This window comes from Scomber scombrus, chromosome 11 (assembly GCF_963691925.1).
Source record: "Scomber scombrus chromosome 11, fScoSco1.1, whole genome shotgun sequence".
Taxonomy (NCBI): Eukaryota; Metazoa; Chordata; class Actinopteri; order Scombriformes; family Scombridae; genus Scomber; species Scomber scombrus.
Genome location: NC_084980.1, coordinates 6190640 through 6218354, shown reverse-complemented (window position 1 = coordinate 6218354; position 27715 = coordinate 6190640). Strand labels below are relative to the sequence as shown.

Here is a 27715-nt window from a genome sequence, read left to right as displayed (position 1 = left end):
TTATCCTATAATCTGTACCTTTCATATTGCCCTCTCGTCTGTAACCTGCTTTTTCGCTGTGTGTGTTCCAGGCTCCAGAGGTTCCTACAGCAGCCAGCACAGTCACCTGGGCTCTGAGCTGCGACCTCTGCAGTCTCCAGAACACCACATCGACCCCATCTACGAAGACAGAGTCTATACCAAACCCAACATGAGAGGACAAGGTGAGCACATATGAGGATGCGGGGGCTGAGAGGAAAAAATAAAGAGATGAGAAATGGAGGGGTTGTTTGTTCAAGGTGTTGAGGTGATATCTACAAACACACAGCCTGTAAAACTCAATCCCAGAAGACAAGAGGGATAAAAAAGAGAGGAAATTGTGAGTGAAAGCAAACATTTGATAGAAGTAAGATGCAAGAGAGCTGGTAGCTGCTCTGCGACCGTTCTAAACTGATAACAATGTTAAAGTTAATGTTAGGTGAATGAAAATGAAAAAAAGAGGATGAGAGGTTGCAGAAGAAGAATGGGATGGGCAGCAGGAGTGAACAATAAAGGCTACAGTTCATAAAATTTGGGGAGTTAATAAGGAGCGAGCTGAAGCCTTTGGGAACAAACACTTACAGGAAGCCGTTCCACTTTCTAACAAGGCACCTATTATCAATTTTTCATCTGACAGCTCGATGTAGCTTCTCCTTCTTGTTCCATTACTCTCTTGAAAAAACATCAAACTGATCTGCTGCCATAAATGCAGAAGATGACATGTTTTTTAAAAGCATTTTGGTTGAGTGATTGTGGTCAGCGTTATTCTCAACAAACACTGTGAATCCTTTTTGAGTGAAGGCAATTTCAGTCCAGTGTTGAAATGGTGGAGTCCACCACTAACAATGAAAACTTATAGAGTGGAAATTACAGAAGGTAGATGCGTTGAATGGCTACTGCTGAAAAGATATCGATAATAACTTTATTTATAGAGGTCTTTTCAAGCCAATAGCAGAAACTTCTTTCCAAAGGTGAAAAAATTCCAAAAGTAGGCAACATTAAAAACAAAAGCAGCCCATAATAAATGAAACAAATACATGCTCACACATAAACACACACACAGATAAAACTGTCAATAAAAGAAAACAATCATGTCACAATAACTATTGAGACGATATATCGTCTCCGAAATAATCGCGATAAACGATATTATTGTCATTTGAAGATCATTTTATACAACTGATATAATGATAATTTAATAGCATAATAATGCAAGGGGGCAGGGGTGGGATTGGAGAGTGGGTGCTACTAACAGAGTCAGCTGACCTGATACTTAATGGAAGGTTATCCCAGAGTCGAGGAGCCCCAACTGCAAAGGCTCCATCACCCTTTATTTTTAATCTGGACTCTGGAATTGTTAAAAAACTCAGACTGGCAGACCTGAATGGCCTGTTCGGACAGTAAGGTGTAAGAAGCTCAGTTATATACCTCGGTCCCACATCAAAAGACGATAAAAAGCATTTCAAGGATTTTAGCTTTAATAAAACCATTAGTCAACACTAAGAGGCAGCGGTTAAAGGGGGGGGGGGGGGGGGGGAGTAAAGAACAGCATAAAAACTGTGATAACACTTGAAGCAAAGCGGGGTGACACTGTGAACACCAATGTGAAAAATGCTTGAAATAGTCCATAACTATAAATAGCTTCAGTGTGCTGTAAATCACCTACTGAAGCATCTAAATTTATAAAAATCAGCGAGTAGAAGACATCACATGACTGCCCGTGACTGATCACAGAAACACTGTAGAACAGGAAGTAACACGGCGTGGTCCAGCTCAGAAGGTAGGTGTGTTTTTTTCAATGCTGTGGTGTTATAGGAAAGACTGCTGATCATCATGTAGCACTATTTACCAGATCAGGTAGGCAAATCCAATTGGGGTCTCAATGGCAATTTGTCTCTCAGTCACAGTCTGTTAACTAATTAGTTTCAAGGCTGAAAATTAATCTCAATTAATCCCATGGGCGTGAGCATGGGTGCTTTGAAAATCAAAGCAAATCGAGCGTGTCCTAAAATGTTGTCGACGCTTCGCCGCCGGTTCGGTCGCCTGTGAGAGGAAAATGCATACTCCTTTCCCAAAGGTTTGATTCCAACACATAGAGATTCACCAGACTAATTAAAATATCTTAAGTGTACATGCTGGCTCTCTCTACACACTGATTGGTCACTTGGATGCATCAAGATAACCAGCAGCATTCCCAGTCCCACAATGCATTTCGTACCAACTAGCAACGATGTTTGAGATTTTGAGCCACGCTAAAAGCTGTTGTAATTTTTGTTGTAGGACAGTTAATATATCACTTTATTAAGTTTTAATACATTTTTAGGCAAGGAAGTAAATCTTTAGATTCCCAATTTCTGGTCAGTTTATCCGAATAACACCTGATATATGGAGATATGAGGAGCTGCTGGCTGATCTCAACTGCTAGAAGCCCAACCAGTCATCTTCCTTCATCATGTCACAGAGAACATGACTGATCTGTGCAGCTCTTTGGTAATTTACTGCTGGCTCTAATGTCTCTGTATCATTTTGTTGTCTCTGTAGCATCCTTTTGGAAGATAAATGTTCTTCTCAGAGATGCAACATTAGTTTGTCTGGATGTAAAGTGAAGCTTCATGTTTTCACTAGACAAAACAATAGCTCTATATGTACAAATATCACCACATTTACATTAATATAAATATCAAATGAACAGATCAGTCTATATTAAATTTTGTTTTATTTGATTCGTTTTTGTTTTTTTCGGGTATTAAACTCAAATACACATGTATAAATAAAGTAAATCATATGTCGATGTATTCTTCATCTCCCTTAGAAAAAGCGACAAACAAAAAGGGAAAATAAAGAAATGAAGAGCTTTATTAAGCCAAAGACTGAATAACATAATTTGCTGCATCTCTGTCAATGAGGTTATTATTTTGTGGGGGAAAAAAGTGTTGCCAATCTGAACTAGCAAGTCCAAACTTGGCGTACTTGAAAACCCCCTATGTCAGGCTGGCTTCAGTCAAACCCAGCACACTTCCTGGAGATGTCACCACTTCCTTCTTCCATTCAAATTAAAAGCTCTCTAGTGTTTCATACACAGTCCAGCCACACGCTAGGTTTTGACCTTATCTTATTTACACTGACATAGATCTGCTTTTCTTCATTTTTGTGTGCAACACAAAGTAGTCGTCAAAGCCTGCCAATGTGTCAAGGTCATTTCAAATAGTTTCAACATGAGTTGGAAACAAGCAGACAATTTTACGCCCGCCTTCACATCGCTAGTGAATTTCCTCAGGCCTTGTCAAGGTCCCTGCAGTTATCTAGTTACACATACACACACGCACACAGTGACCCACCTTACCTCCCTCAGAGCGAGCCGGTACGCCCGTGTTGACTATCATGCCCAAATGGTTCCTGAACAGCTATTTAACAAGAAGTCAATTCCTTTCTCTGTTTGAGACTGAGAACGCAGATTCAGCAGCTGTGGTGAAGGTTTTATAGTGTTCTGATGTCTGTTCAGGAAGGCTGAGTTACCAACCAGGCATAGTGGGCAGCCCCAATGGCCCCAGGTTAATTGTGTGCCAGTTAGTTGTGGTAATAATAGTAGTAATTAGATTAAGTGCAGATGTGTTTGACAAAATGCAAAAACAGAATATAAATTGAAATGAACAGGGCTTTGAAGTTGGCGTCCACAATTAATTATTGTGAGGAAATTGATGCAGAAATTAGGTCTTCAAAAAAGAAACCAAATCTATATTTATACCCATTTTAGTGACACCTGGACGTCTCATCACCGTGACTCATTTTCTAAGATAGTTTTCATGTCCACCTCAGAACAGGCAAATTGGACATGATGTCACATAAGGGAGAGCACCTTATTAGGTCCTGTTTAAATATTGATCCTGATGCTAGTTTTGACACTAATGAGGCTGAAAATACATATTTATACTTCAGTGACTCGGCCAGGCATCAAAGGGACCAGGAAGTAGTCGGAATGAGAAAAAAATGAAAGCCAGAAACAAGAAATTGAGTTGTAGAGTTCGTGGAGAACCAGTGGAGAGAACCAGTGGTACCAAAACAAGCAGTGAGTGTTTAAAACTGGCAAGAGTAATGTTATTTACAACAGAAATGAATGAGGAGCAGCTTTTTCTAGGTCAGTCCTGTCTCCACACGTGCACATACATACTGATATTAAAGCTAGCAGCGTTAAGAAGACTTGATGTATTTGTAGGCTGGAATTTGTACACATGAGGGAAAATGCTGACACACAAACTAAAAACTAGCAAATAAAGCAACCACTCTAGAGGGCATTTGTCAACTGTCGCCGGTGCCTGCAAAGTTTTATATGTGACCATAAAGTTTGTTTTTCGTAAATGGTTTTGTTTAACGGTGCATGTCTGCTTTGACTGATTCTGTCTGTTTTATGTTTGTTTTCTTATGGGCTTATTTTATTCAAATGAAAAATAAGGCCATTTTCATCTGAAGTTACTCCACCTGTTGAGTTGTAAGTTGATCACTGCAGTTTGACTTACTGTTTTATTTCATATCTTTGCTTTCTTTTATTTTTTTGCTTCTCCCCTCTCCACTTATTTTCTTCTGTGCTGTTTCTTCCATTTGTGCCGGTGTTGTTGCTTCTATCTCGTGTGTGTGCGTGCGTGTGTATTTGTGTATCCTCGTGTTGGCGCTCGTGCGGTTTCTTCTCCCCCTGCTCCCCGCCCCTCCTCGGCTACATCAGTGGTGAACCAGTTGTACCAAGAGGTCCTCAACTATCTGCTCTATCCCTACGCTCCTCTTCCCGCTTTAGCCCCGCCTTCCCCTGGTGTCGACCCAATCCCCTTGCAGCGAACGGGAAGCCAGAGCGCCACCAACACCTTTCAGAGAGGCAGCTTCGCCACAGGAGGCGGAGCGGCCGACTACGCCAACCCGTACCGCACCCTGCAGTTCTGCCCGTCCACCGAGTCGCCTTACAGCAAGTCGGGCCCCGCACTCCCTCCTGAGGCGGCCCTGGGCCGGTCTCCATCTGTGGACAGCATCCAGAAGGACCCAAGGTGAGGAAAAACAAGGCATTTTTACTTAGAATCAGCTCTGGCTTGTTGATGAAGTCCCTTTGTTCTGCTCCCTTTCCACTCTCACTGAACTTACTGAGGGCCAGATTCACCAAATTAAACAACCTGGAGAACATTAAGCTTTACTGTGAATAAGAGCTTCATTGCAAGCCACAAAAAGAGTGCCAAAGTTGGAAGTGTGACATAGTGACATGAGAATAATTCACTTCAACAGATAACTGACTGTCAGGATTTTGATGGTCCAGCGCAGTAAAAGGCTGGTTGAATCTGGGCTTTAGTATGAGGCACACATCATGCCACATCTTTCACTGTCCTCTCTAGTTCGCCTGGTGTTGGGGCTCGTTAACACTGTTACATGAATGCCTGCACACACCTCTGGGTTCAATTTAAAAGTTGGGTATCACTGTTAAGAGCGGAGTGCCTCTCTGTCAATGACAATCAGTCACATTCTGTGCAGAAGGTAGACACAGTTAATGTGGAAAGTGCATGAAGCTTTTAGAGCAGGAGAGCTGTGTGTATGGGTATGACTGTGTGAGAATGAGAGAGAGACAGTGACAGACAGACAAAAGAGTAAGAGAGAGACACATACAGAGACAGCGTAATAGCTGTTTTATCATTATTTTGTCCTAGTTAAAAATACAGCTGGAAATGCTACTGTAGGTGTTGAAGCTTTCTGCCATAGCCTCTGCTGTCTGACTAATGACTGCACAGACTAGCCGTCAAAGATAGAAGCAGCCTAATTAGAGTTGGATTGTCTCTCTTTGTGACATTTCAGCTCAGGTACAGGACAGGAGATATATCTTTCTTTTTTGCACAAATGTAATATTGCTAATGAGGAAGTCACAGTTTGTGCTGAAATCTTTATCATACACATAAATATCTTTGTGTCTTTAGCATAAGTGACTCTTGTTGTTGTTGCCATTGCTCTTTCCTCCACCCATTGTCCGAGTGTTTATTTCTCCGTGCCCTCCTGCACATTTGCACTCACATTGTGTGTTCGTTCACTCCTAAGCTCCAGCATCATTGTTGTGTAGCTTTCCAGCATCCATACTGTACATCTGCACTGCTACATTTCAAGGACTGACTTGCGATGCATGGCATTACGCTTTTACCTTCACAACATGCAAAGTCAAGGTCAGTCTGATTGAGACAGTGCTATCTGTCGCTCCCACACTGCGTTAAAGGGAGGGTCCCGCCACACTGAAGCGATACAGGGATGTTCTGTATCTACAAGCTTGCTGCACTGCTGCTGCCCTGAAGCACGAGGATGAATTGTTCTGACAAATATATTAAATAACGTAACGTTGGTAGTGTTCTTTAGATTTCTTATTGACGACAAATTCAATGAAAAGACCAAAACCTACAGCATGCTAGTCCTTTTCTCAATACATTCAGACCTCCCTGCCTTGTCTACTGCAAGTCATTTCTATTGAAGATGTCTATCTTTAAAACGGGTTGTTTCATTTTCATAAAAGGCTCAGTAATTTCTAGGGGTGGGGGGAAAATCAATACAGCAAAGTATTGCGATATTTTAAATAGTAATATTGTTTCGATACACGGAATGCCAAGTATCGATCTTTTATTATATAAATTGCAAATTAAAATTTAAGTTTTTGGTACTAGAATAATAAAATCAATTGCTTTTTCAGTCCACTAGATGGCTCTAGTTTGTTTTTTGGTAAGGTCAGCAGAGGTGACAGTCAGCGTACAGGAGGAAGTTTTCCTTTGGGGACATAATTTGCTGTTGAAAAAAAGTAATGAATTGCAATATATCACAGTATATCGCAATATATTTAAAATCGCAAGAATATCGTATCGTGATAATATCTTATCGTGGACCCTCTGGTGATTCCCAACCCTAGTAATTTCCCAACACTCTACTTTTTAGCAAATGTTACACAAACATGAAGAATTAATGTATTTGTAGGGGAGTTTTTATTGCACAGGTGTAGCCATGTGTATGGGATTATGCAAAAATAGATAAATAAACTCTGATTGTGTTCCTGATGATAAAGGAACATGTGGTTCACTGTTTTTAAAAAAAAAAGTTTTTCAGACAACAATGGAGCGCTATAGCATTAGGGCCGGGTATCGATACTCCATACCTTTATGGTATTGACCGAAATAAGTTGATACAAAGTAGTATCGAAACATCTCAAACAATACCTGCAATCGATCCTTTTTGCACTCAGAGCTAGAAAATATGGCTATTTGTACGGACTTGCTCACAGTCAATCAATGCAAGCGTTCTTCGATTTAATGTGACATGTGATTGGCCCACTGCCACAGCAGCTACAACCCATCTTTGGGTTTAATTTAATGCTTCTATTAACATGATGGGCATCGAATGAAGTACTCAATTGGTATCGGTATCACTTTAAGGGTACTTGGATTGGTACTGGTATCATCATTTTTTTAACGATACCCAGCCCTATATAGCATAGAGGAATGAGATACATTTCAGTACATGTCAGTAGGGTCAATTGTTGGTTTTGGTCTTTCATGTTTTGTTTACAATATGAAAAAATAGAATATGACCAGCCTTGTACTTTACTTTAAACAACAAAACCCAGCTTTAAGGAGATTGACCCATTGGGCGTCACAGCTGTTCTGTGATACAGTCACCCCAACTAGGTTCCTTCCATGCTTTTCGTAGGCATAACCTATGCATTTGAGAGACTATTTTGATATCTTCATAATCTCATTAGATTCACACAATCTAAAAATGAACCAAAAAAGAAAAAAGATTTACAGAAAACAAAAGCTCAGTTCCTGGGGTAACAGGGGAAAGTAGGCAACAATATACAGATATATATGAAGCAATATCTAAATTAAACCTATCGTAATCTACACATAACAGGCTTAGCATACCTTGTTATTTACTCACCATTTAGCTTTGCTATGAGTCCTGCTTTTCAGAGATAACGCTACTTACTTACAACAGAATTAAACTAGGCGACATCACATATGGGTGACTGTGTCATCAATCAACAGCTAATTTGCCATAAAAGACCAACCTCATAAAAAGAAAGAAGAATAGAGAGAATGATGTTGTTTATATATACAGTAAATTATGAAATACTGTAGTTTGATTACGGATCTTGGAACAAGGTGTGTACTGTACAAAGGTCACAACCTTGTGAATTTCAAAGTAAACCTTGTGCTTTTGGATCTGGACTTTTGACCTAAAGGCTACACTCTGCAGCAACCATGAGCAAGACATCCAGTTCGGTGTGTTTGAATGTGCAAGAAACAAAGGTGTTACCTAGTTTTTAATAACCAAAAAGACCCTCTCTTTACCTGACACATCCACCATCTCCCCACCACCCGCTCTAAATGCATGTCCTCCACCTTGCCCACCTCCTCTACCATTGCCTGATAACCTAATGTTGAGAGAGAAAGACGAGTCTAGATGCTAGAGATTGATTTCTATTTATATTAATCATCACTATTCTGACATTTATTGAATATAATTTGTTGCCAGACAGCCAACATATCTTGTTTCTCTCTGCCTGTCCCCCCTTCGATAGGTACGACCCCGAATTCCTTGTGTGGAATCAAAATCAAGCCGAGCAAAGAATGACAAAGTAATCCAACTATTTATTTATACCTATTTACATTCTGTCTATCTATCTTACCTTTGTCTCATTCACTGAATCTTTCCATCATCACTACACAAACAGATATCAGACAGGAGTGTTAATGTTAAAGGCAGCATGACAATGTACATCTCACATTTGTATTGTCACCCATATACGCACAGTGCCTTTATATCAGCTGTAAAGAGATTCTGAATTGGAGAGTAGATGAGAGTCCTGGCTTTTCAAAGTTCTTCACATTTGAATTCAACATGGAATAACATCAGATTGACTTCCTCTGTGACCTGAAAATGCTCAGAAAAAAGTTCTGATCTTCAAAAAGTAAAGTAATCTAACCAGTTTTCAGATATATGACAAATGTAGTTAATTTATTGCTTATTTGCAATGTGCAACAATATGGCTCACCACAGCGTCTGTTTTTAAGAGTGTAAATATTCATCATTCTCTCCTTGGGCTTTCCATCGATCCACCCATCCCTCCATCCATTTATCTATCTGTTGATTTATTGGGTCATTTGTCTCCATTGTCTGTCTGTCCTGGTGATTTCTGAACAAGCTTTGTGACGGTTGTATGTGGCTTGCCCAGCGTTTATTTTGGCACCTGGATGTGATTTAGTTTTAATGTTAGTTGACTGAAATGCATCTTAGTTTTAATCTAGTTTATTTAATTGTTTGTTTAGTCAACAAAAAGTAAATATATTTTTGTTAAGTTTTTCTTAAGTCAAGATTTAGTCATGTTTTTTGTGTGGATTTTGACATTTTTATGTCTTCTGCGGCTACAGCTGTTGCCATCTTTGTTGTGTACAACTACCATGATTTCAGGTATTGTTCTCCTCTATTGCAGGTTGGTAAAAAGCTATTTATAGCCTGTTTATAGTATACTATAAAGGTTTACACGTCACTCTAATAAGGGATATAGCCCAAAGTAAATCCAGTTGTCACTCATGTTGTTCTTCCACACTTTGTATTATTGCAGCTACCTGTGCTCTTCGCTGCAGAGCTAATTCCTGATAATTCAGGAGCTGGATTCTTTCACCTGTTTACTTCTGTTGTTACTGTTGTCTGGGTTTAGCTTGAGATGAGCAGTTCAAATGTTGGTTAACATTAACTGTTCCTTAAATGACCATCTAGGGGATCACTTGCCTTATGCTCTCTTTTAAGAAAAGAATCTGAAACCATAAGGGAACATTTTATCATTTAAATTCTTCGTTTCATGATGACTCTTATGCTTTTGCATTAATTCAGTGAAATGCCATTCTATTATCAGTCAATGTAGTTGGAGTCCTAATTTCCATAAGCAGTAATGTGGCATTCTATCAGCAGACGGTCACACTGAGCCTGATAGCATCCTGCTACGCAAGAGCCTCAGGCAATGAACAACAATCCACATTAACTTCCCTGCTAAAGTCACCTTCTTATCTAACTCTCAAACATGCACCTTGGCTTGTTGAATAAACCATCAGACATTTTCTGCCAGTTAGCAGGCTATAAAGCCAATTAGCTGCTCAGCTACAGCACAAGAACACGTAAACATACCTGCATATGTCACTTCAGTCCAGTTAGATGCTGGGTGTTAATGACGGTATGTTACGTTAGCTTAATCTTCTTATAAATGCTTTGTTGCTGCTTCTTGTCTTACTTTTAGTAGGAATGTGGATGCATTTAGTCCTGAAATCATTACCAATGCTAGTTAACATTAGCTAACATTAAAATTATGTTAGCTAACATTACTGAATGCAAGATGCTGCTTATTAGGTCAAGCAGAAAATATTTAGCTACATTTTAACAATCTGGAGCTACAATGTGTGATTTTCGGGATGCATGCAAGTTATTAAATAGTCGCACTGCATTATATTTTGAAAGTTTTTAACTTGGTTTCAGTCTTGTCATCTGGGAAAAGAGGTCATCAGGGACTCTACTTTTCCGTGGCATTTTCGAAATTAACTAACAGTAACACATTTTTCTGATGGAATGGGGTACAGGATTAGTCTCTACGTAGACATGAAAAACAAAAACAATACTTTTTCTTCCCTACAATACTGTAATCATTAGCACAGTAAACAGAAGATAACTGGATAGGTGTGAGGTCATTGGCACCGTCTGCATCTGGCTCCCTAATGATACCTTTATCCTCTAAAAGCCTCAAACAAATATCATTTAGCTCATTTGCCAAGCTTCACACTGTCACATTCTGGCAAATCAAGGCACGTTGCTGTGGATACAGCCTCTTATGTTCTCCAGTGTGCTTCCTCCTTCAGGCCGCCAGTAATTTGTGGGAACATTCCCGCTAACACGAAGAAAGATTTGTGGAAAACAGGATCTGACCCGATCATAAAAGTGCCTCATTTTATTTCATGCTCATAAGCACAGTTAGAATCTCTGATCCATATTCAGTCACGGGGTTGCGATGGATTCTGTGCGTGCGTGCGTGCGTGCGTGTGTGTGTGTGTGTGTGTGTGTGTGTGTGTGTGTGTGTCAGTTGTTTTCACAGCTCTGCCTGACATCTCCTGACCTTTCGTTCATCTTTTCCAGCCTCAGTGGGCCAGTCAGTCAGCCATGCCTTCACACACACACACACACACACACACACACACACACACACACACACACACACACACACACACACTGGATAACAAACATAACACACGTCTCTCTTTTCTTTCTGTAATTTTCTCTCTGCCTCACTCTCTTTCACCTCTGTTCTATATTGAGGTCGAGGTGGGGTCACTCACAGACTCACATACACCGTTATCAAAGGCTGATGTCCTATCTACAGAAGAAATATAACATAAGAGTATTCTGAAAGTATGTTGAGCACATACAATATTAAAATTCAGATGCCAGCTAGCAATAATCAATGCTTCTATCTTGATCAGTTACTAAAGAAAAGCTCCATAGCAGCTATAGTGCTCTAAAAATGTCACAATTTATCTTTCATATTCATTTCAGACTGCATGCAGTTTTTTTTAAAAGCTAATTATTATTATAATCTTTGATATCTTTGTTAAAATGGCACAGTGTACATAGGCTGCGAGGGGTAAAAACCCACTGAAACTCTTCTAAAAAGTCGATAGAGTGCAGCAGGGCCCGACCGATACTGGATTTTTGGAGCAGATGCCGATACTGATATTGGGGAATAAAAAAATCCTGATATTAATATATAAGCAGATCATCTCACATATATATATAAACACACTTTTTTTCCCAAATGTGGTTACCAAACACCTGCTACAATAATATGTAATGGAGTCATGATATTTTACAGTTTAAGAATAAGCTTAATTTTAATAAAATGTACAATAAACGGTTTAAGTGCTGCTACCACATACATTTTGTAAATTCAATGGGTTTCATGTGGCTTCTACCACATAATACACTACTGTAATTTCTATAGAGCTAGAAGAGGAAGAATTGCAGAGTTAGTGATTGTAAATACATCCTCTTCATTGAGTAACCGATGACACTTGTGGGTCTGGAGAGAAAGCGAGAGAGACACACAGAAACAAGATCTGATAAAGAAACAAAGAACACATGCTACGACATCATTGCAAGGACAATTACACGGACTGTTGCCTTTTAACCAGTGTTATCCATCATAAATCAGTTACTGTGCTCATTACAGTCCATCAGCTCCACATATCGTAGGCAGATCCTCTGTTGCTCCTTGTTTTCTATATTCTAGTCTAGTTTGCTATAAATACACTGTAATGTTTAATTGTTAATCAGCCACATGAAGTTGTTAGAAGTCTCGCTGAAAAATGAATGCAGTCTTGGCGGTTTATTTTAAAAAATTCCATCCTCCTTTCCTTCTTTCTCTCCCTCTCTTTTCTTCTTTTCTTCTTCAGTTTACCCCACCTGACTTTCTGCATGTCTGTATTAATGTCTGTCTGTCGGGGAATGAGTCATCAGACAAATCTCTATTTCCCCCCTCCTGACAGTCCTCAGTGGTGGGAACAGACACACACACACACACACACACAAAAACACACCCAACACAAATCAGATAGTTCGCTCTCCGGTTTCAATTCGCTCTATTCCCCAAAAACCCTGACTCACAGGAAATCCTTTCAGCTCGATATAGCAGCGAGCATCATCTGCCTGCAGCCCTCACATTACAGCGCCTCGCCCCTGCACTAATACATAATTCATCGATTCATTCATTGATAGTTTATTTATTTGCCAGGTTTAATTGTTGGGTTTCCTGCAGCCCCGCCATCTCATATTGTGAGGTAAATGTTTTGGCTGTGGATGACACACTCGCTCACACACAAAAACACACATACACACTGTCGCGCACATAAGGACGTGTGGTGATGCGAGATAGTCCACCTGGTTGGTTAGGAACAAAGAGTGGATTGACAGTTTGTCAGTACTTTGTCCCAGTCCACTGAGTCGCCAAATGAAACATTAAGCTCTCTTGGGGGATTTCGGAGACACACACATTTGCGCACACACACACACACATACAGGATACATATATACACATTTTTAGTGAAAGTTTTTAAAAAAACATCAGTCATTTCCCTTCTTTTAGATAAAGTGAGTCAGCTTTTTTTCTCTCTTTTTCAAGTGCTCCTCTTCTCCTCAACTGTCCTTTTTTTTCTCAATATTGACTCATTTTGATTGGAAGCCACCTTCAGGACAAAAGGGTAAAGGGACAAGGTTGCAGTCAAACCGTAAAAGTGGCTTATTTATAGGAAGCACAAAAGAGGGGAGGGGAAAAGAAAAGGACGGGCAGAAACTGGAGAAACTAGGTGACATTTGGATCACTTAGCAATTTTGCTTCATGTGCCTTGAAGTGAAAATATCTGCAACTGGGGTGAGATAATTAATCTCGCCGTCCAAGCTTGTTCGGAGGATTTAGTGAAGTCATATGAGCTGACTTCTACTTTGTTTATTAAGATTAGTAAAATAGCTTCTTTCTTTTTTTTTAATCAGATCTGCTTTTATGATTGACATGTTTTTGCACTTTATAGGAGAAATTTCCATATGTCAAGCCTGACATAAGCTTCAAAATAGGGTCAAGCACATTATATAGACCTGACCAATACAATAGTTGCAAGTGAGTATACTGGAGGTCTTGCCCTGGGTTTAGCCTTTTAAGCCCTTTAGTCCTACCTTCTGATTGGTTGAGGTTGCTGGGGTCATACTAGCCTGATAGAAAGACACTATTCATGGTTGAAAACAAGTACAAACACCTCTGATTATTTCTGAAATATATGTGACATTTTGAATAATTTTTTCCACCATATTTATAGCTGTCAATGCATTATTTGATTATTCTAAAAAAAAAAAAACATGGTACAGTTGAACATGAATCAAAGCTAAGGAAGCAAAGGACTGATCCTAAGACGAGACTATGCTTCAGTCTAAATACACTTATCTCAGTTTCGCTTCTCTATAATTGAAGCTAAATGGAGTGAATTAATGATAATACAGAAATATAGGCCACACCATTAATTCTTTTATTAGACATAATAGACCTTTTTAGACAAGTTATAATATAATTTGTTGAGATTTTTTCTTTTTTTTTGTTAAAGCAATGTAGTGGATGAATGCATCCTAAAGCACAAGCTAAAAAAATATACTCATCTGTACGTAAAAGCTGTCTTCAATCCATTCAATGACCATGAAACATGCTCATACACATACTGAATCATTTTCAATACAAATATGATGATTTCTTTTCTCCAAGAGCTGCTCAAATATGATGCATATTCTTTTCCTGACCAACCAATGAACACTAAAACACTACAAACAATCCCAGAGTGAACACTTTCGCCCAAAGTTCACAGATGGCTCAGCAGTATTTTCTCATCCTGCTGTGATGTTGTCACACAGTGTTTGGGACTGGGAGCAGCATATCCTCCTGTGTCCCCCCCCCCCCCCCCCCCCCCCATCCTCTCTCTCTCTCTCTCTCTCTCTCTCCCTCTCTCTCTCTTTCTCTCTCCTTTCTGGAAGAACGCACACACACACAGCAAGAGAGAGATAGAGATGCTGAGTGAAAAGTAGTACAGCTCCAGGCTAGAGTTAGTGAATGAATGAGCCATTATAGTACAGCTTTCTGCGGCAGGACACACAAAGAAGGAGACAGTCTCTTCATTTTATTTAGATCCACTCTGACTGTCGGTAGATCATTTTTAGAGTTCGCTCTGCTTTCGAGTCGCGTTTCGGTTTCAGGGATTTACCCCTCAACAGCAACACATTACACAACATGTCAACCCGATGTTCAGTACATTAGAGTATTTTAGTCTTTTTGTGTGCGTGTTTATGAGCGCGTGATGAATATGTACATTTATTTCTCCGCATGTGTGTGAATGTGTCTGCAGAGCATCACGGAGCCTCGGGGGCCTCGGGGTTGAGTTTGATCCGCTGTGATGTGCCACTTTCTCAGTGGGGCCGCAACTATTCTAGGCTCTGGTTCTGTGTGTGTGTGTGTGTGTGTGTGTGTGTGTGTGTGTGTGTGTGTGTGTGTGTGTGTGTGTGTGTGTGTGTGTGTGTGTGTGTGTGTTATCTCGCATGTTTGTGTTTGTTTCCCACCTACTCGTGGTGCTCCTGTCTCATAACGCATGGGCACAATGGTGTTTTTTCTTCTTCTGATACACACTTGTTTGCTGTGAGTGGGTGTGGGTGTGTCACATGTACTCTGTGCCTGCAGACTGCCAGCAATTACACTGTGTGTTTGTTATGTGTGTGAAATACCACTACAGTGTGTCTGAATTTATTTTGTTGTTATTGTGTGTATATGGTGTATATAGGTGTGAGTCTTGTGAGTGGACCTGCTTTAACCTAAAACTTGGAGAAGAAGGCCAGTGTGACACAGAAAATCCAAAGAAAAAGATTGAGAGATAGAGGAAGTGACAGAATGAAGAAGATTTTATAATAAATATTGTAGAAGTGCTTTCAGAAGTGCCACTTTGACCTCCGCATACTGTTTATTCTTTGGCCACTGATGTGCCGGTGGCAACACTGTGTGCTGCCTCTTGATGAGTAACGGACTGAAAAGCGCTTTGAAACCTCATTTTTGCCAGTTTCATTGAGCCGTCGTAGAAAAAAAACGACAGAAACAGTTGAAAGAGCCTCAGCTTTGACGGACAGCTGAAAGCTTCCTCAATTATTTATCATCCACAGAGATGATTTTACTGCATGGTGACGTGGGATGTGAACAGCGCTGAATTCAAACGAGCTTCATTGTTGAGCCTTTTGCTGTGAAGCCAAGCGCGACCTTCTGTTTTGTAATCATTTACCCAAAGCTTTTCTTTCTTTACTTCATAGTGTCAAGGAAGGCGTTACAAAAAAGGCCTTAACTTTGGGATGTTCCATCAACTGGTCTTTCACTTTGTTTTTAATTTTACTGCTGCAGATGTGTCTTTTGTTTGGAAATGACCACCTCAAGAAAGTTTTCAGCCTCATTATTATTATCTTACCATACATTTTACAACTAAAATATCTCAGATTAAAAAGCTTGTTCAACAATCTCCATCCAATACATGGATTCAATTGGGACAGTTTTGTTATAAAACCCAAACATAGAGGTGAGAAAAAAGTTTATTTTTACATAGCATTAAACATCAATTTGACCTTTTTCTGAAGATTTCCACGGCATCTACAGTAAATGATCTTCATCAGTGGATAGAGTTTGCTCAGTTGTCATGGAGATAGCTCAGTTTTTATGTGACTACAGTTTCCGAGGTCAAAAATAACATCAGTTTGCTCAACAGTTGTCATTTTTCTGAAAAATATTAATATTATACTCATACAACTCTGTCTCTACATTATGCTACATGTAGGTATATACTGGTGTTAATCAGTTCTAGCAAGTCACAATATATTGAATATATCAGTAAAATATTCACTGATGTGTCGTGCCGTGGAACACTAGACACAAATATGAAATAAAACACACAGCACTGCTGGGAGAAGATTATAACTAATCTACAGTATTATAGTTTCTGAAGGAGCAAAGTGTCGAGTGATTGGTCAAACATATAGGCTCATGCATGTCACACAAGGGCCACACACCCTCAGGACACAGGATACTGAGGACCTCAAGTCATAAATGATTCTTTGACATCTAACCATTGTTCCACACATCCCATAACTCAGAGCTTCTATCTCATCATTATCATCTTTTTCATGTATTAATATGATAAGCCAACCATTTAATCATTCTTCACTTATAGAGTAGTGTTTCATTAGTGCCCCACAGTATCTGCTCAAAGCAACTGTAGCATTAGTAAACTGCTTTATGGTTATGTTTAGGCACTCACAACACTTGGTTAAGGTACGGGAAAGATTGTGGTTTTGGTTTCATACAGAAAAAAAGTCGACAGTGACACATTAGCTTTATATATTACTTTATAACATCGACCCAAAACCACAATCTGTCCCAAAATGTACCCGAAGAGCGTCTGTTGTCTAACCACATGCAGGATTCAAGTGTGAAGTCTCTGATGTCCTGAGCTTCGTACCAACTTCTGTGGTACGAGAACGCTGCACTTCTTCCACCTTATCCAACATAATCTTTGCAGCAATTATTTCCCCCTCAAAACATAACTGGCAAAAGAAATTAACAGTATAGAAATGTGATTTCAAGAAGACACGACTGTATTGACCCAATTTATCAGATTAATCTCACGGTGCCACAATGCTTTCAAGCTCCATCTATATTCACTATATGCTATATTTAACTTATTTTTTCAGTATTTCTTCATACTCTTTACTTCTTTCACACCTTTTTCTCCATTAGCCTCTTTATAGTTAATACAGTCATATGTTGTATGTCAGTTATATGTTCTTTGAACCACTTCATCATTTTAATCCCTTCAATTCACCACATGATTACATAACATGTTGAATCTCTTTAAGTGGAGCCATCTGCTTCACTGGCTAATAAAGTAGTTTCATATCTATAGGCGTTGTTATTGCTGGTGCCCCACTTTCTAATTACAGTGTAAAGAAAACATGCATGAAACACATACACACACACACACACACACACACACACACACACAAACACATCTGACAGCTCACTCAGCAGTAATGTTAGATGTCTTATCAGCCAATTAACCCACAAGGTGACCCACGCAAGGTTATGTCATCTCTGATCATATTTATTGAGGCAGACGCCGCTGTGCGTGCATAACAGCATTAAACACAGTATGTTAATGTGTGTTTGTGTAGGCATGTGCCTGCAGGAAAGCAGGAAGACTAACAAGGAGGAGAGAGAGAGAAAAAGGGAAAATTGTGAAAGAGAGGAAAAGAGGGTTTTTTTCAAAGAGAGAGGAAAAAATAACCTTTGAAATAATTCTCTTTTCATTCTCTCTCTCTCTCTCTCTCTCTCTCTCTCTCTCTCTCTCTCTCTCTCTCTCTCTCTCTCCAATTTCCCCATTTTTCAAACACTGGCTTTATCCCATTGGCCTATTATGAAACTTAGAGACAAAAGCTTTCTAATCCTGGCTCTTCTACAGTGCCTTTGATGGCTGGGTGTGTATGCAAGTCAATGAGTGCCTATGTGTGTATGTGTTTGCTATATTAGTGTGCTGGCGTATGCTTGCGTGTGTGTGTGTGCATGCGTGCTTCGCTGCCTCTGCTCCACACTGCACACCAAGTTGTCCTACGGCACTCTGTGGTGCGTGTTCATTTGCGGATATGAACCAGCAAGTGTTTGTGTGTGTGTGTGTTTATGTTCGGTTAGACTGAACTGAAATTATCTCCATTGGGACATTTGCGCTGTTGCTGCATCAATAATAAGATACATCAAAGAAAAATGAGTTATACATAAGAGCAGAGCAAACAGGACGTCTGCGTGCAGCTTAAACTTCTCACAACTGTCAGGAACATTGGAACATGCAAAAAGTACACATTTAAAAGCAGAAATCAAATATGGAAACTCGTGTGTACAAGCATCAGTAACAAAAAAAAATGTTGTAAAAAAATTGTATTGACGGAAATAAAAAGATTACAGTAAAATCTCCCCAGTCTCTACTCTTCCCTCAGGTCTATAAATGACAATGTTAAATCGAGCAGTGGAAATAAAACTGCCCCAAACAAAAAGACATAAAAAAAAGAAAGAAAGAAAATCCAGTACCAGTTTTAGTCGGTCCCTGGAAACCATCACTGTCAAGGAAACGTGATATTTTCGTTGCCGTCGGCTACAGATAATCTACATCGTTAACTCCGCCTCCCTCTGATCCCTCACCGTGACTTCATTCCCTCACATCACATCTTTCTCACGTTAATTATTAGCGTTTCTTTCTTTAACACACACACACCCACACACACATTTATAGGGTTAGGGAGCTGTGTGTGTGTGTGTGTGTGTGTGTGTGTGTGTGTGTGTGTGTGTGTGTGTGTGTGTGTGTGTGTGTGTGTGTGTGTGTGTGTGTGTGTGTGTGTGTGCGTGCGTGCGTGCGTGCGTGCGTGCGTGCGTGCGTGCGTGCGTGCGTGCGTGCGTGCGTGCGTGCGTGCGCACCTATGCCTAAAGCATGCCTTTGGGCAAAAGCACTGATAGACTTTTGTTTCATGCTGAATCCAAAGCAGCTGGGGCAGGTGGAAGAAGGGATTCATCGCAGCAGGAGGAAGCTCTTACTGTGGATTCAAGATTTGATGTTGAAATGATTCACCTTCCTGTGACAATACATACAAACACACATGGAAGAACTTCTCAGTATTCTGTAGTATGTAATATGTGACCATGGGTTGTGCTAACACATACAGTCCTCTTACTGATCTACTCTAGTGTTTGGGTCACTGTGAATGTCAGTTGCATGAGTCATATGTCATACATGCCAACAAGAAAACGTGATACAAAACAGCTTGCTATAGTTACACTACATGGCCAAAAGTATGCAGACACCCAAATATTATCTATATATGTGGTTGATGAGCCTTTCATTCCAAAATCATAGGCATTAATCTGTCCACTCTTCTAGGAAGGCTTTCCACCACATTTTGAAATTCTGGCTCTAGGGATTTACTCCAGTCCAGTCACAAGAGCATTAGCGATGTCGGGAGCTGATATTAGCCGCTAAAGCCTGACTCGCGGTTGACATTCCAGTTCATCCAAAAGATGTTGGATGGGGGATAATGTGGCTCTACAGCAAGCGAGCGTGCAGTTTGCATTTTTCATTTGAGAGAAAATTTGAGTGTGTGAGTGTGAAAAAAAGGTCTGTGTGTTCAGATGGAACCTGAAGTCAATATATGAGGTGGTGCTATTGCACACGAAGTGCATGGAAAGATGTTTAGAGACAGATTCATTGTAATGTAATGATAATGTCATCAAACTAAACTAGTTAAACCTTTTTATAGATGGAAGTTTTTTATTCTTATTCTTATTCTTATTGTCTATTCATGCACTGTAGATTGTAGATGACTCATTGCTTGTCTTTGTGCCATTACCAAGACATTAAAAATTCATACATTTCCAGTGTTGTGTTTTATGTGGTATGATTTCATAGTGAGCATTGTGTGGCAATGTAATAAAGGGTCAAAAATGAATACCAGTGTGGGAACAAATCCACCATAGTAAATATGAACTGGCAGGTAGAATATCTTGTGTGCAGTCATGCTATCAAACCTCCACCTACTGGCAGGAGGGCAGATAGTAAACACAAGATTACACTCATGGTTTTTCATTTTAGTGCCCACTGTCACCCTAAATAAACAGTTATTGTTGAATATAATTTCAACTGAACATAAAACAGTAAATGTACAAATCCATTTCTGCCCGTCTCTCTTCCTTTATTCATGGTGAGCATTTTAAATTAGGGTCACAGTAGGGAGGCAAGCTGCCTAGTGACAGGTTTAGACACACACACACACACACACACACACACACACATCTCTATCTCTGCACACATCAAAACATACCACGTTTTTTCTATGTGTGTCTCTGTAGGGAGTTTGGCTGGAGGGATCCAGAGCTGCCAGAGGTGATCCAGATGTTGCAGCATCAGTTCCCATCGGTCCAGTCCAACGCCGCCGCCTACCTCCAGCACCTCTGCTTTGGAGACAACAAGATCAAGTCTGAGGTATTGATCTCTTTGGAGAAACCCTGCCTAAAGAGAGGATTTTTTTAGATTTCGGAGGATCGAACCCTTAACTCGACTTGAGTGACTTCTAACTAACTGCACTCCAACACCCTGTTGCTTGCATTTACTCCCACGCACTCACTTCATACTTTAGCTCTTAATCACAGTTAGAAACTTACAGTTAAACTTTTCCTCTTTAATGTAGACATCATTTATCTGCTGAGGTTTTGAGAGTTCCACTGAACATTGTCTTTAAAAAGGTATGCTGCTTTTGAGTTATTCAAGAGTGATTTTTTTCAGTGTTTTGAGTACCACAAGCAAGATTCCAGGGGATCAAGGGGATTAATTAAGTTAGAGTGAGTGGGCAAGAATGTCTGTCTGGAAATGTCTTACAGTCATTGAACACACCAATGGAGAAACAATACAACAGCATTTTCATGCTACTTCTTGTGTTTGTTTTATCATTCGCTCCAGCAGCTAAAGTAACCTCTGTAATATACTTGTGTTTGCATCATCAGTCTTGCATTACAGTGAGTTAAGTTTCCCAGTCAGTAGCTCTCTTAAAACCAAACGCTCAGCATGGTCACTGTGCCGAACCTCCTGCCAGCTCCTCTGCAGCTGTGTTGGCATTGTGCAGAACCAGTAATTGAGGAAGTTAATCTCAGCCTGGCACTCTTGACATAAGAAAAGAGCTTTTTGATGGACAAATCTACAACAACCACTCTTAAAGTTAACAAAAAAAAAAGAAAAGCCATTGTATGTATATTGTTAGCTTTTGACTGGACCTCAATAGCGAGGCCAGCCCTATAAACCAGTGTTGCCAGATCAACCAGGTATGTGGAAACAAGCCAAAAAGAAGCAACTTGGATCTCCAAAAAAACAACCTCATCACTTTTTTTTTTTTAACTGCAAAGACATTGAGCAAAACCAACAAAAAAAAATGAAGAATGAAAAAATTAATGATGAAAATAAGAGTTAAAAAGTTGCATATAATGAACTAGACAAGTAATTATATCAGTGAAGGTAAAACAAAGAATATCTTGTCGGTCTTTTAAACAATTTTAATTTTAATTCACATACTGGGGCTTTGACTGGCCAACTCAATGAATGTATGTGGAACAAAAAAGCTTGTGTCTTGTCATCAGCTGTGTTACTCCAACACAAATCAGCTAAGGCACAACTAAGGATTTCAATGTTAGCTAGTACACACGTGGTTCTGACAGCAGTCAGCGAGATTTAACAACTTAGATGGTCAAACTTTATTTCATGTTAGATATACAGGGAGCAAGCCCAAGTAAGGATCTACACTTTAGAAACAAGGCCAAAAACAGCCTGTGATTACCAATATTTATAAGACTTTACAGAAACACAAGGCCAAAGTTGCTTATAATCAAAAAGCCATATACTGTAATATAATAGGTTTTGATAGTCTTGTTTCTACATGCTTCCTTGTTATTCTTGTTATTTTTTCCTCGAGCTCGGCGCTGTATGATTTTGCACACCAGCTGCCAATTACTTAATGACAGAGGTGTGCAGGTGTGCATAATTGTGAGAACTGCACCCGAGGAACGCGGTTTTGCATCAAAATTAGTACCCCATAATCGCAAAATCATATCTCTGTCAAACCAGAACGCACAGACATGAAAATGAGCTGAACCTACTCTCTACAAATATGGATGTTTCTCAGTGAGACCCTTTGAAGTCACAGAAAGAAGATCCTTATAACTTCTACAGTATGATCTTGGTTCTTAATCATCCTATCAAATCAATGAAAATAGGGTTTCTGGATACTGTCAATACATTGTGTGACATTATTAAAGCTCAAAATGTCCCATCAACATCAATATCTCTTGATATCTCCCTGAAGATCTCCTCTATCCATTCATATATGGAGATTTGTGCTGTATTATTGAACTTCTGGACATTAAGACAGAAACTAAGCAGGCAGGTTGTCAATAAATTGCTTTCTACTTGATTTCTTTTAATCCTGCAAATGTAGAAAGTGGCATTTTGACACTAACTAATACAAGACGCACTGCACAGCAAAATGTAAAAGCTTCATTAAGTCTGAAGAGCCAAAGATTCCAGACATGTCCTTTATTCATGGGAAACGCCGTCCAATGTGTGCAGCTGTCTGAGCGCCACCAAAACTCTATATATTAGATGGTATTAACTCCTCATTACGTACACTTAACCCAACTCTGAATATAGCCCCGTTCATGCAGTCTATCCTCCTGTCCTTTAGAGCCGCCATCACTCATCGTCCTGGAGAAAAGTGCTCCGTCTGTCTCTTCAATGTCAACTCAATTCAGCTCAATTCAACTTTATTAATCCCCATGGAGACGATGGATTTCAGGGCAAACAAAGTTCTTGGAGCAGCAATCAGGCAACGGGCTTTTAAAATAGACAGAGAGAGAGAGAGAGAGAGAGAGAGAGAGAGAGAGAGAGAGAGAGAGAGAGAGAGAGAGGGAGAAGGATGGTGAAGAAGACTGATGTTGAGATTGTATTAAAAATGAAGTATGGCAGTATTTAGAGTAGAGCAGCCAAAACTACAACCACCAAGCCAAATTGTTTTTTGCCCTTGAGAGAGAAGCCTCAATGATGAAATAATAGAGTGGATGTTTAGGGATATGACCTGCTCTGCTCATCTCAAGTCTCTTAACACCAGATGCACTGTGAGGACATTTTTCTTCTGTAGCTGAATTGCTGCGTTAGATAAAGAAAGAAAGGAGATTCACAACAGTTGTAATAATTATTATTATTTTTTTCAAGGAACTAGAAAACTGATGATGACCATATGCCCACACATTCACTTATAAACAATTATTTCATCAATTGAAAACAATGATAAATAATCAACAAAATAATCATTAGGTCTATAGGAGCAGAATTCCTGTTAATGTAGCATCTACTCTGGTGAGGTAAAGCTAATTATGCTGCTGATTGTAATGTTTGGATGTTCTGATTGAACTTAATTGGATTATAATTGCATCAAATTAGTATTTTGTTATATAACACACTCATGACAAGCATTTTACTTCAGGAGCTAACACAACAGTTTGTCATTTTCTAAACGGTAAGAGTCCAATTTAAGAGTTTCACCACTAAAAAGGTGATTCACCTACAGTATATGAAGCACCACAGACACAATGTACAGGATCCTTGGCTGCTCTTCTAACTGCATTGTGTCTAAACAGTCTCGTCTGCTAAGATTGCTCTTTTGTTTTCAGGAGAGCAGGCAGTCTGCCCTACTTTTTTTTTTTTTTTGTCTAGACAGACAGAGGAGGGAGCAGGGGAGGGCTGTAGACATACACAGAGAAGGGTGGTGGGACAGTAAGTGCAGTGGCTGGCATTTAAATACATATTGCCTTAGTGCCACAGTAACCACTGCACCCTATTTATTTTTCAGTAAGTAAAAGTAGAATGTGAGAATAAGGTTTGATTTTCTGCCATCTCAGCATCAAAGTGAGAAATTCTTCTTTTCGCATAAACCAGCCCTGTTTTCAGAGAGGATATTCTGGGAAACAGAACACCACTATTTATTATAGAATTTTCCCCCTGCGTTCCCTTGATTCCTCGCACCTTCCTCTGTCTTCAGATCCGGCGACAAGGTGGCATCCAGCTGCTGGTGGACTTGTTGGACCACCGGATGACCGACGTCCACCGCAGCGCCTGCGGAGCCCTCAGGAACCTGGTGTACGGCAAAGCCAACGACGACAACAAGATCGCTCTGAAGAACTGCGGAGGCATACCGGCCCTGGTCCGACTGCTCCGGAAGACCACAGATGTGGAGATCCGAGAACTCCTCACAGGTAAAACGCAAAGTTGGGCTGTAGGGTTGAAAATCAGGGATTGAGTTTTTGGTACTTTTTAGAAGCTGTTCACATTTCCTGGGAAATATCTGTGTTTGTGTATTTTTCCCTGTGTATTTCCTGACATAAAGATACCTTCTATACCTTCAAACCTCCGCTCATGCAGAACTACACATACTTGCTGTCGATGCGGTACATTCACTCAACACATGAAAATCACTGTACTGTACATGCCCTTTCCCATTTACATTTTAGCACAAATACACACACACATACGCACACACACTCACACAGTGGACAGACTTGTTTACCTCCTGCCTGATTCTCAGCACTCATCAAGTGCTGTTGACTTGTCAAACCCGAGCGTTTGTACAAAGGGCTGCACTGCACTTGTATCCACAGCAGGTTTTTTTGTGTCAGAACACAAATATCATCCACATTGTAAAAAAATGAATTCAGGATTGATTAATTTGAGGTTCTAAACCCACTGAGGTCTGGGTTGTAAACTCAGTGCAGAAAGGATTAAAAGATTACCAGTGATGCCTCTACTAGTGTTTTTCTCAGCTTTTACTTTATGTATCGCGGCACTCCCATTTCGATTGGCATTCCCACTGACAGCCACGGTAAGAGGACTTCCATCTCCGGAGAGATGACAGAGTTAAAAGAGGAATACCACTCAATTTTCAAACTGATGTATGTCCGGAATCCCTGGGGTGGTTTATTCCAATCCAGGAGCCAAATGAGAAAAATGGATTTCTCTTGCCGGCACCCACATACACAAGATATATCTCTGCTGTTGGCCTGTAAGCAGCATGTGAGTTCAAAGCTTGACATGTCTGAAACCAACATCTTGCTATTTTGCTCTCTAGAACAGTTCAATTCCCCTAAAACTCCTACTGTACATACTAGACAGTGATCAGTATGCTAGATTCAGGTGAGAACACTAATTTTTGGATGGGGTTTTCTCAGTTGCTATGGAGACTTATTAAACATCCTTAATATTAACATCTGGAATGACGATCGTTGACGTGCACATGATGAGCCATGGGCAGAAAATGTTCTCCAGCTCTCCATCTCCAGTCCTTTCTGCCTACATCTCTACTTCCACTGTTTTGTTTTCCATTTCTTTGCCTTTTCCGAAAAAACTGCAGCATGAATGATGAAAGCAAACTGGTTTTGATGGATTTCTGCTCTGGTAGAAGAAACATGCAAAACTTTTCAAACTATCATGGGATTCAAGGGTTGTCTGCTCCTGTCTGACTTCAGGGTCTTACAGAATATGTATATGTATATATTGATGGAAAAATACATTTTATTTGGAAGGCACTCGAGATACACAAAGACACTTTACACATCATGTGTTGGGTTTCGTAAGGTGTTTTCATCTTCAGTGGGCTTATGCTATGTTCAGTTCATATAAGAGTTATCATATGTCATTTACTAGCTTCCATCTAGTCTGCGTTCACTCAAAGCGGAGCCATGAGCGAAGCCGATGCTGCCGACATGGAGGAGAGGAGCACAAACACCGAGCCAACAAATCAACTCTAGCAGCTTGTACCCGAAACAGAATGCTGTGTCCGTTGTTTGGACACATTTTGGGTTCAGTGCAGACGACATTGAACAGAAAGAAGTCAAGTGCAAGTACTGTAGAAAAAAACTATTTCAGTGAGCCAGGGTAACACCACTAATTTGTTCAATCATTTGCATCACAATCATGTTACCCAATATGAAGAGTGCATAGCGCAAAAAAAGAGGGAGACTAACAGGCACCCTATAACTAGTGCTTCCACAAAGCAACTGTTGCTGTCACAGGCGTTTACAAATAACACACAATATGCCAGCTTTAATAGTTGAGCATAAAAAAAAAGATTTAATAAAAATAATAACAATAAAAGTAATCGTTCATTAATCGTAATCGAGGTAAAAGCTTTAATTAATCCTGATATTGATATTAAGTAATATCGCCCAGCCCTAGTTCAAGGTAACAAAACCAAAACTTAATGGACATACTATGTTAATGACCACTATCTTCTCGCCCTCCCATGACCAACTAAACACATACAAATCACAAACATGAGATTCTTCCCTATCCCTACCTTCCATCCCACATGGAATGAACATTGGCGTAGTCTACCAAGTGTGCCAACTGTCCCAAACCAACCTGTCTCCGTATCTCACTAAAGCTGCCCTTGAGCCTTTATCCCCTCTTTTCTAATTATTTACTGCATTAAATCATGTCAGGGTGACATGACAGATTCTGTTGAGGGACAGATTTTGTTTACCGTTATTCGCCATAATGAACACTAACACAGGAACACCTTATTGGGAAAGTGAAATTAAGGTGTCCTCATCACTCCCACATACCACGCAAAGTATATCCCACATATACTCTGTGCATCTATACGTTATGTATATTTATATGTGTGTAATGACTATAGAAGGGTTTAGGCTTAGCAGAGGAGGGGGGGAAAATAAAAGGTTTTTTATATGCTGCTAGAGTCTTAAAGAAGATTACCATATAAATTAGAGCAGCAATTCAAGGCACGGAGCACAGAAATCCCTCCTGTCACAAATTAATCAGCTGAACGACCGACCGGACGCAGACAGACCGTGCTCTCCGCTACCCTCTCTCTCTGTCAAAGACCCAGAGGAAATAACGCTCTCTCTCTCTCTCTTTCCCTCTCCTTCTCTCTCTGTTTCTCAGCCTCTCTCGCTCTGTCTTATCCCTCTGAGGTTGGGTTTTCGTAATTGGTCTACCCTTCTCTTCCCGTCTCTCTCCTGTCCTCTTTGCCTTTCTCCGCTTCCTTCCCCTCCCCACTCTCTCTCTACATCGTCTCCGCCTCTGGTGAGCATTTTGAATCAGGATCACAGTGGGTAAGCACGTTGCCTTATCTTGCTAGCTACTCGTTCAGCTACACACGCACTAGAAGCATACCGTTTTCGTGATGGCACAAAAAGTCACAAACAATGCTGCTGGCCTCTGCCCTTCAGTGTATCCCTCTCTTTTTCCTCTCACTCTCCAGATCTCTTGACCATTCATAACACAGGCAAACAGTAAAGGAATACAAAATTAAACAGATAAAAAATTACCATAGAAAAATAAAGAATCACCATGTGTGGAGCAAACCAAAAAATGACAAAGCGTTTCAATGTGTTGTTCAATGTTTGACTGACTAAATGCAGCACATGAAAGGTGATGCGTCTAAG

The 27715-nt window shown here is 40.1% G+C and overlaps 1 protein-coding gene across 2 annotated transcripts in view; it reads left to right on the top strand.

The window, feature by feature from the left end:
- The window catches only part of ctnnd2b (catenin (cadherin-associated protein), delta 2b), a 136184-nt gene that overhangs the window by 73628 nt on the left and 34841 nt on the right, over positions 1–27715 (top strand). The window contains exons 3-7 of one of the 2 annotated variants that reach the window (XM_062428553.1): positions 72–207; positions 570–604; positions 4796–5048; positions 20564–20696; positions 24295–24508. In XM_062428553.1, coding sequence (XP_062284537.1) covers positions 72–207; positions 570–604; positions 4796–5048; positions 20564–20696; positions 24295–24508 — 771 coding nt within the window. The remainder of the gene's footprint in view (positions 1–71; positions 208–569; positions 605–4795; positions 5049–20563; positions 20697–24294; positions 24509–27715) is intronic. The other variant, XM_062428552.1, reaches the window with a different exon arrangement.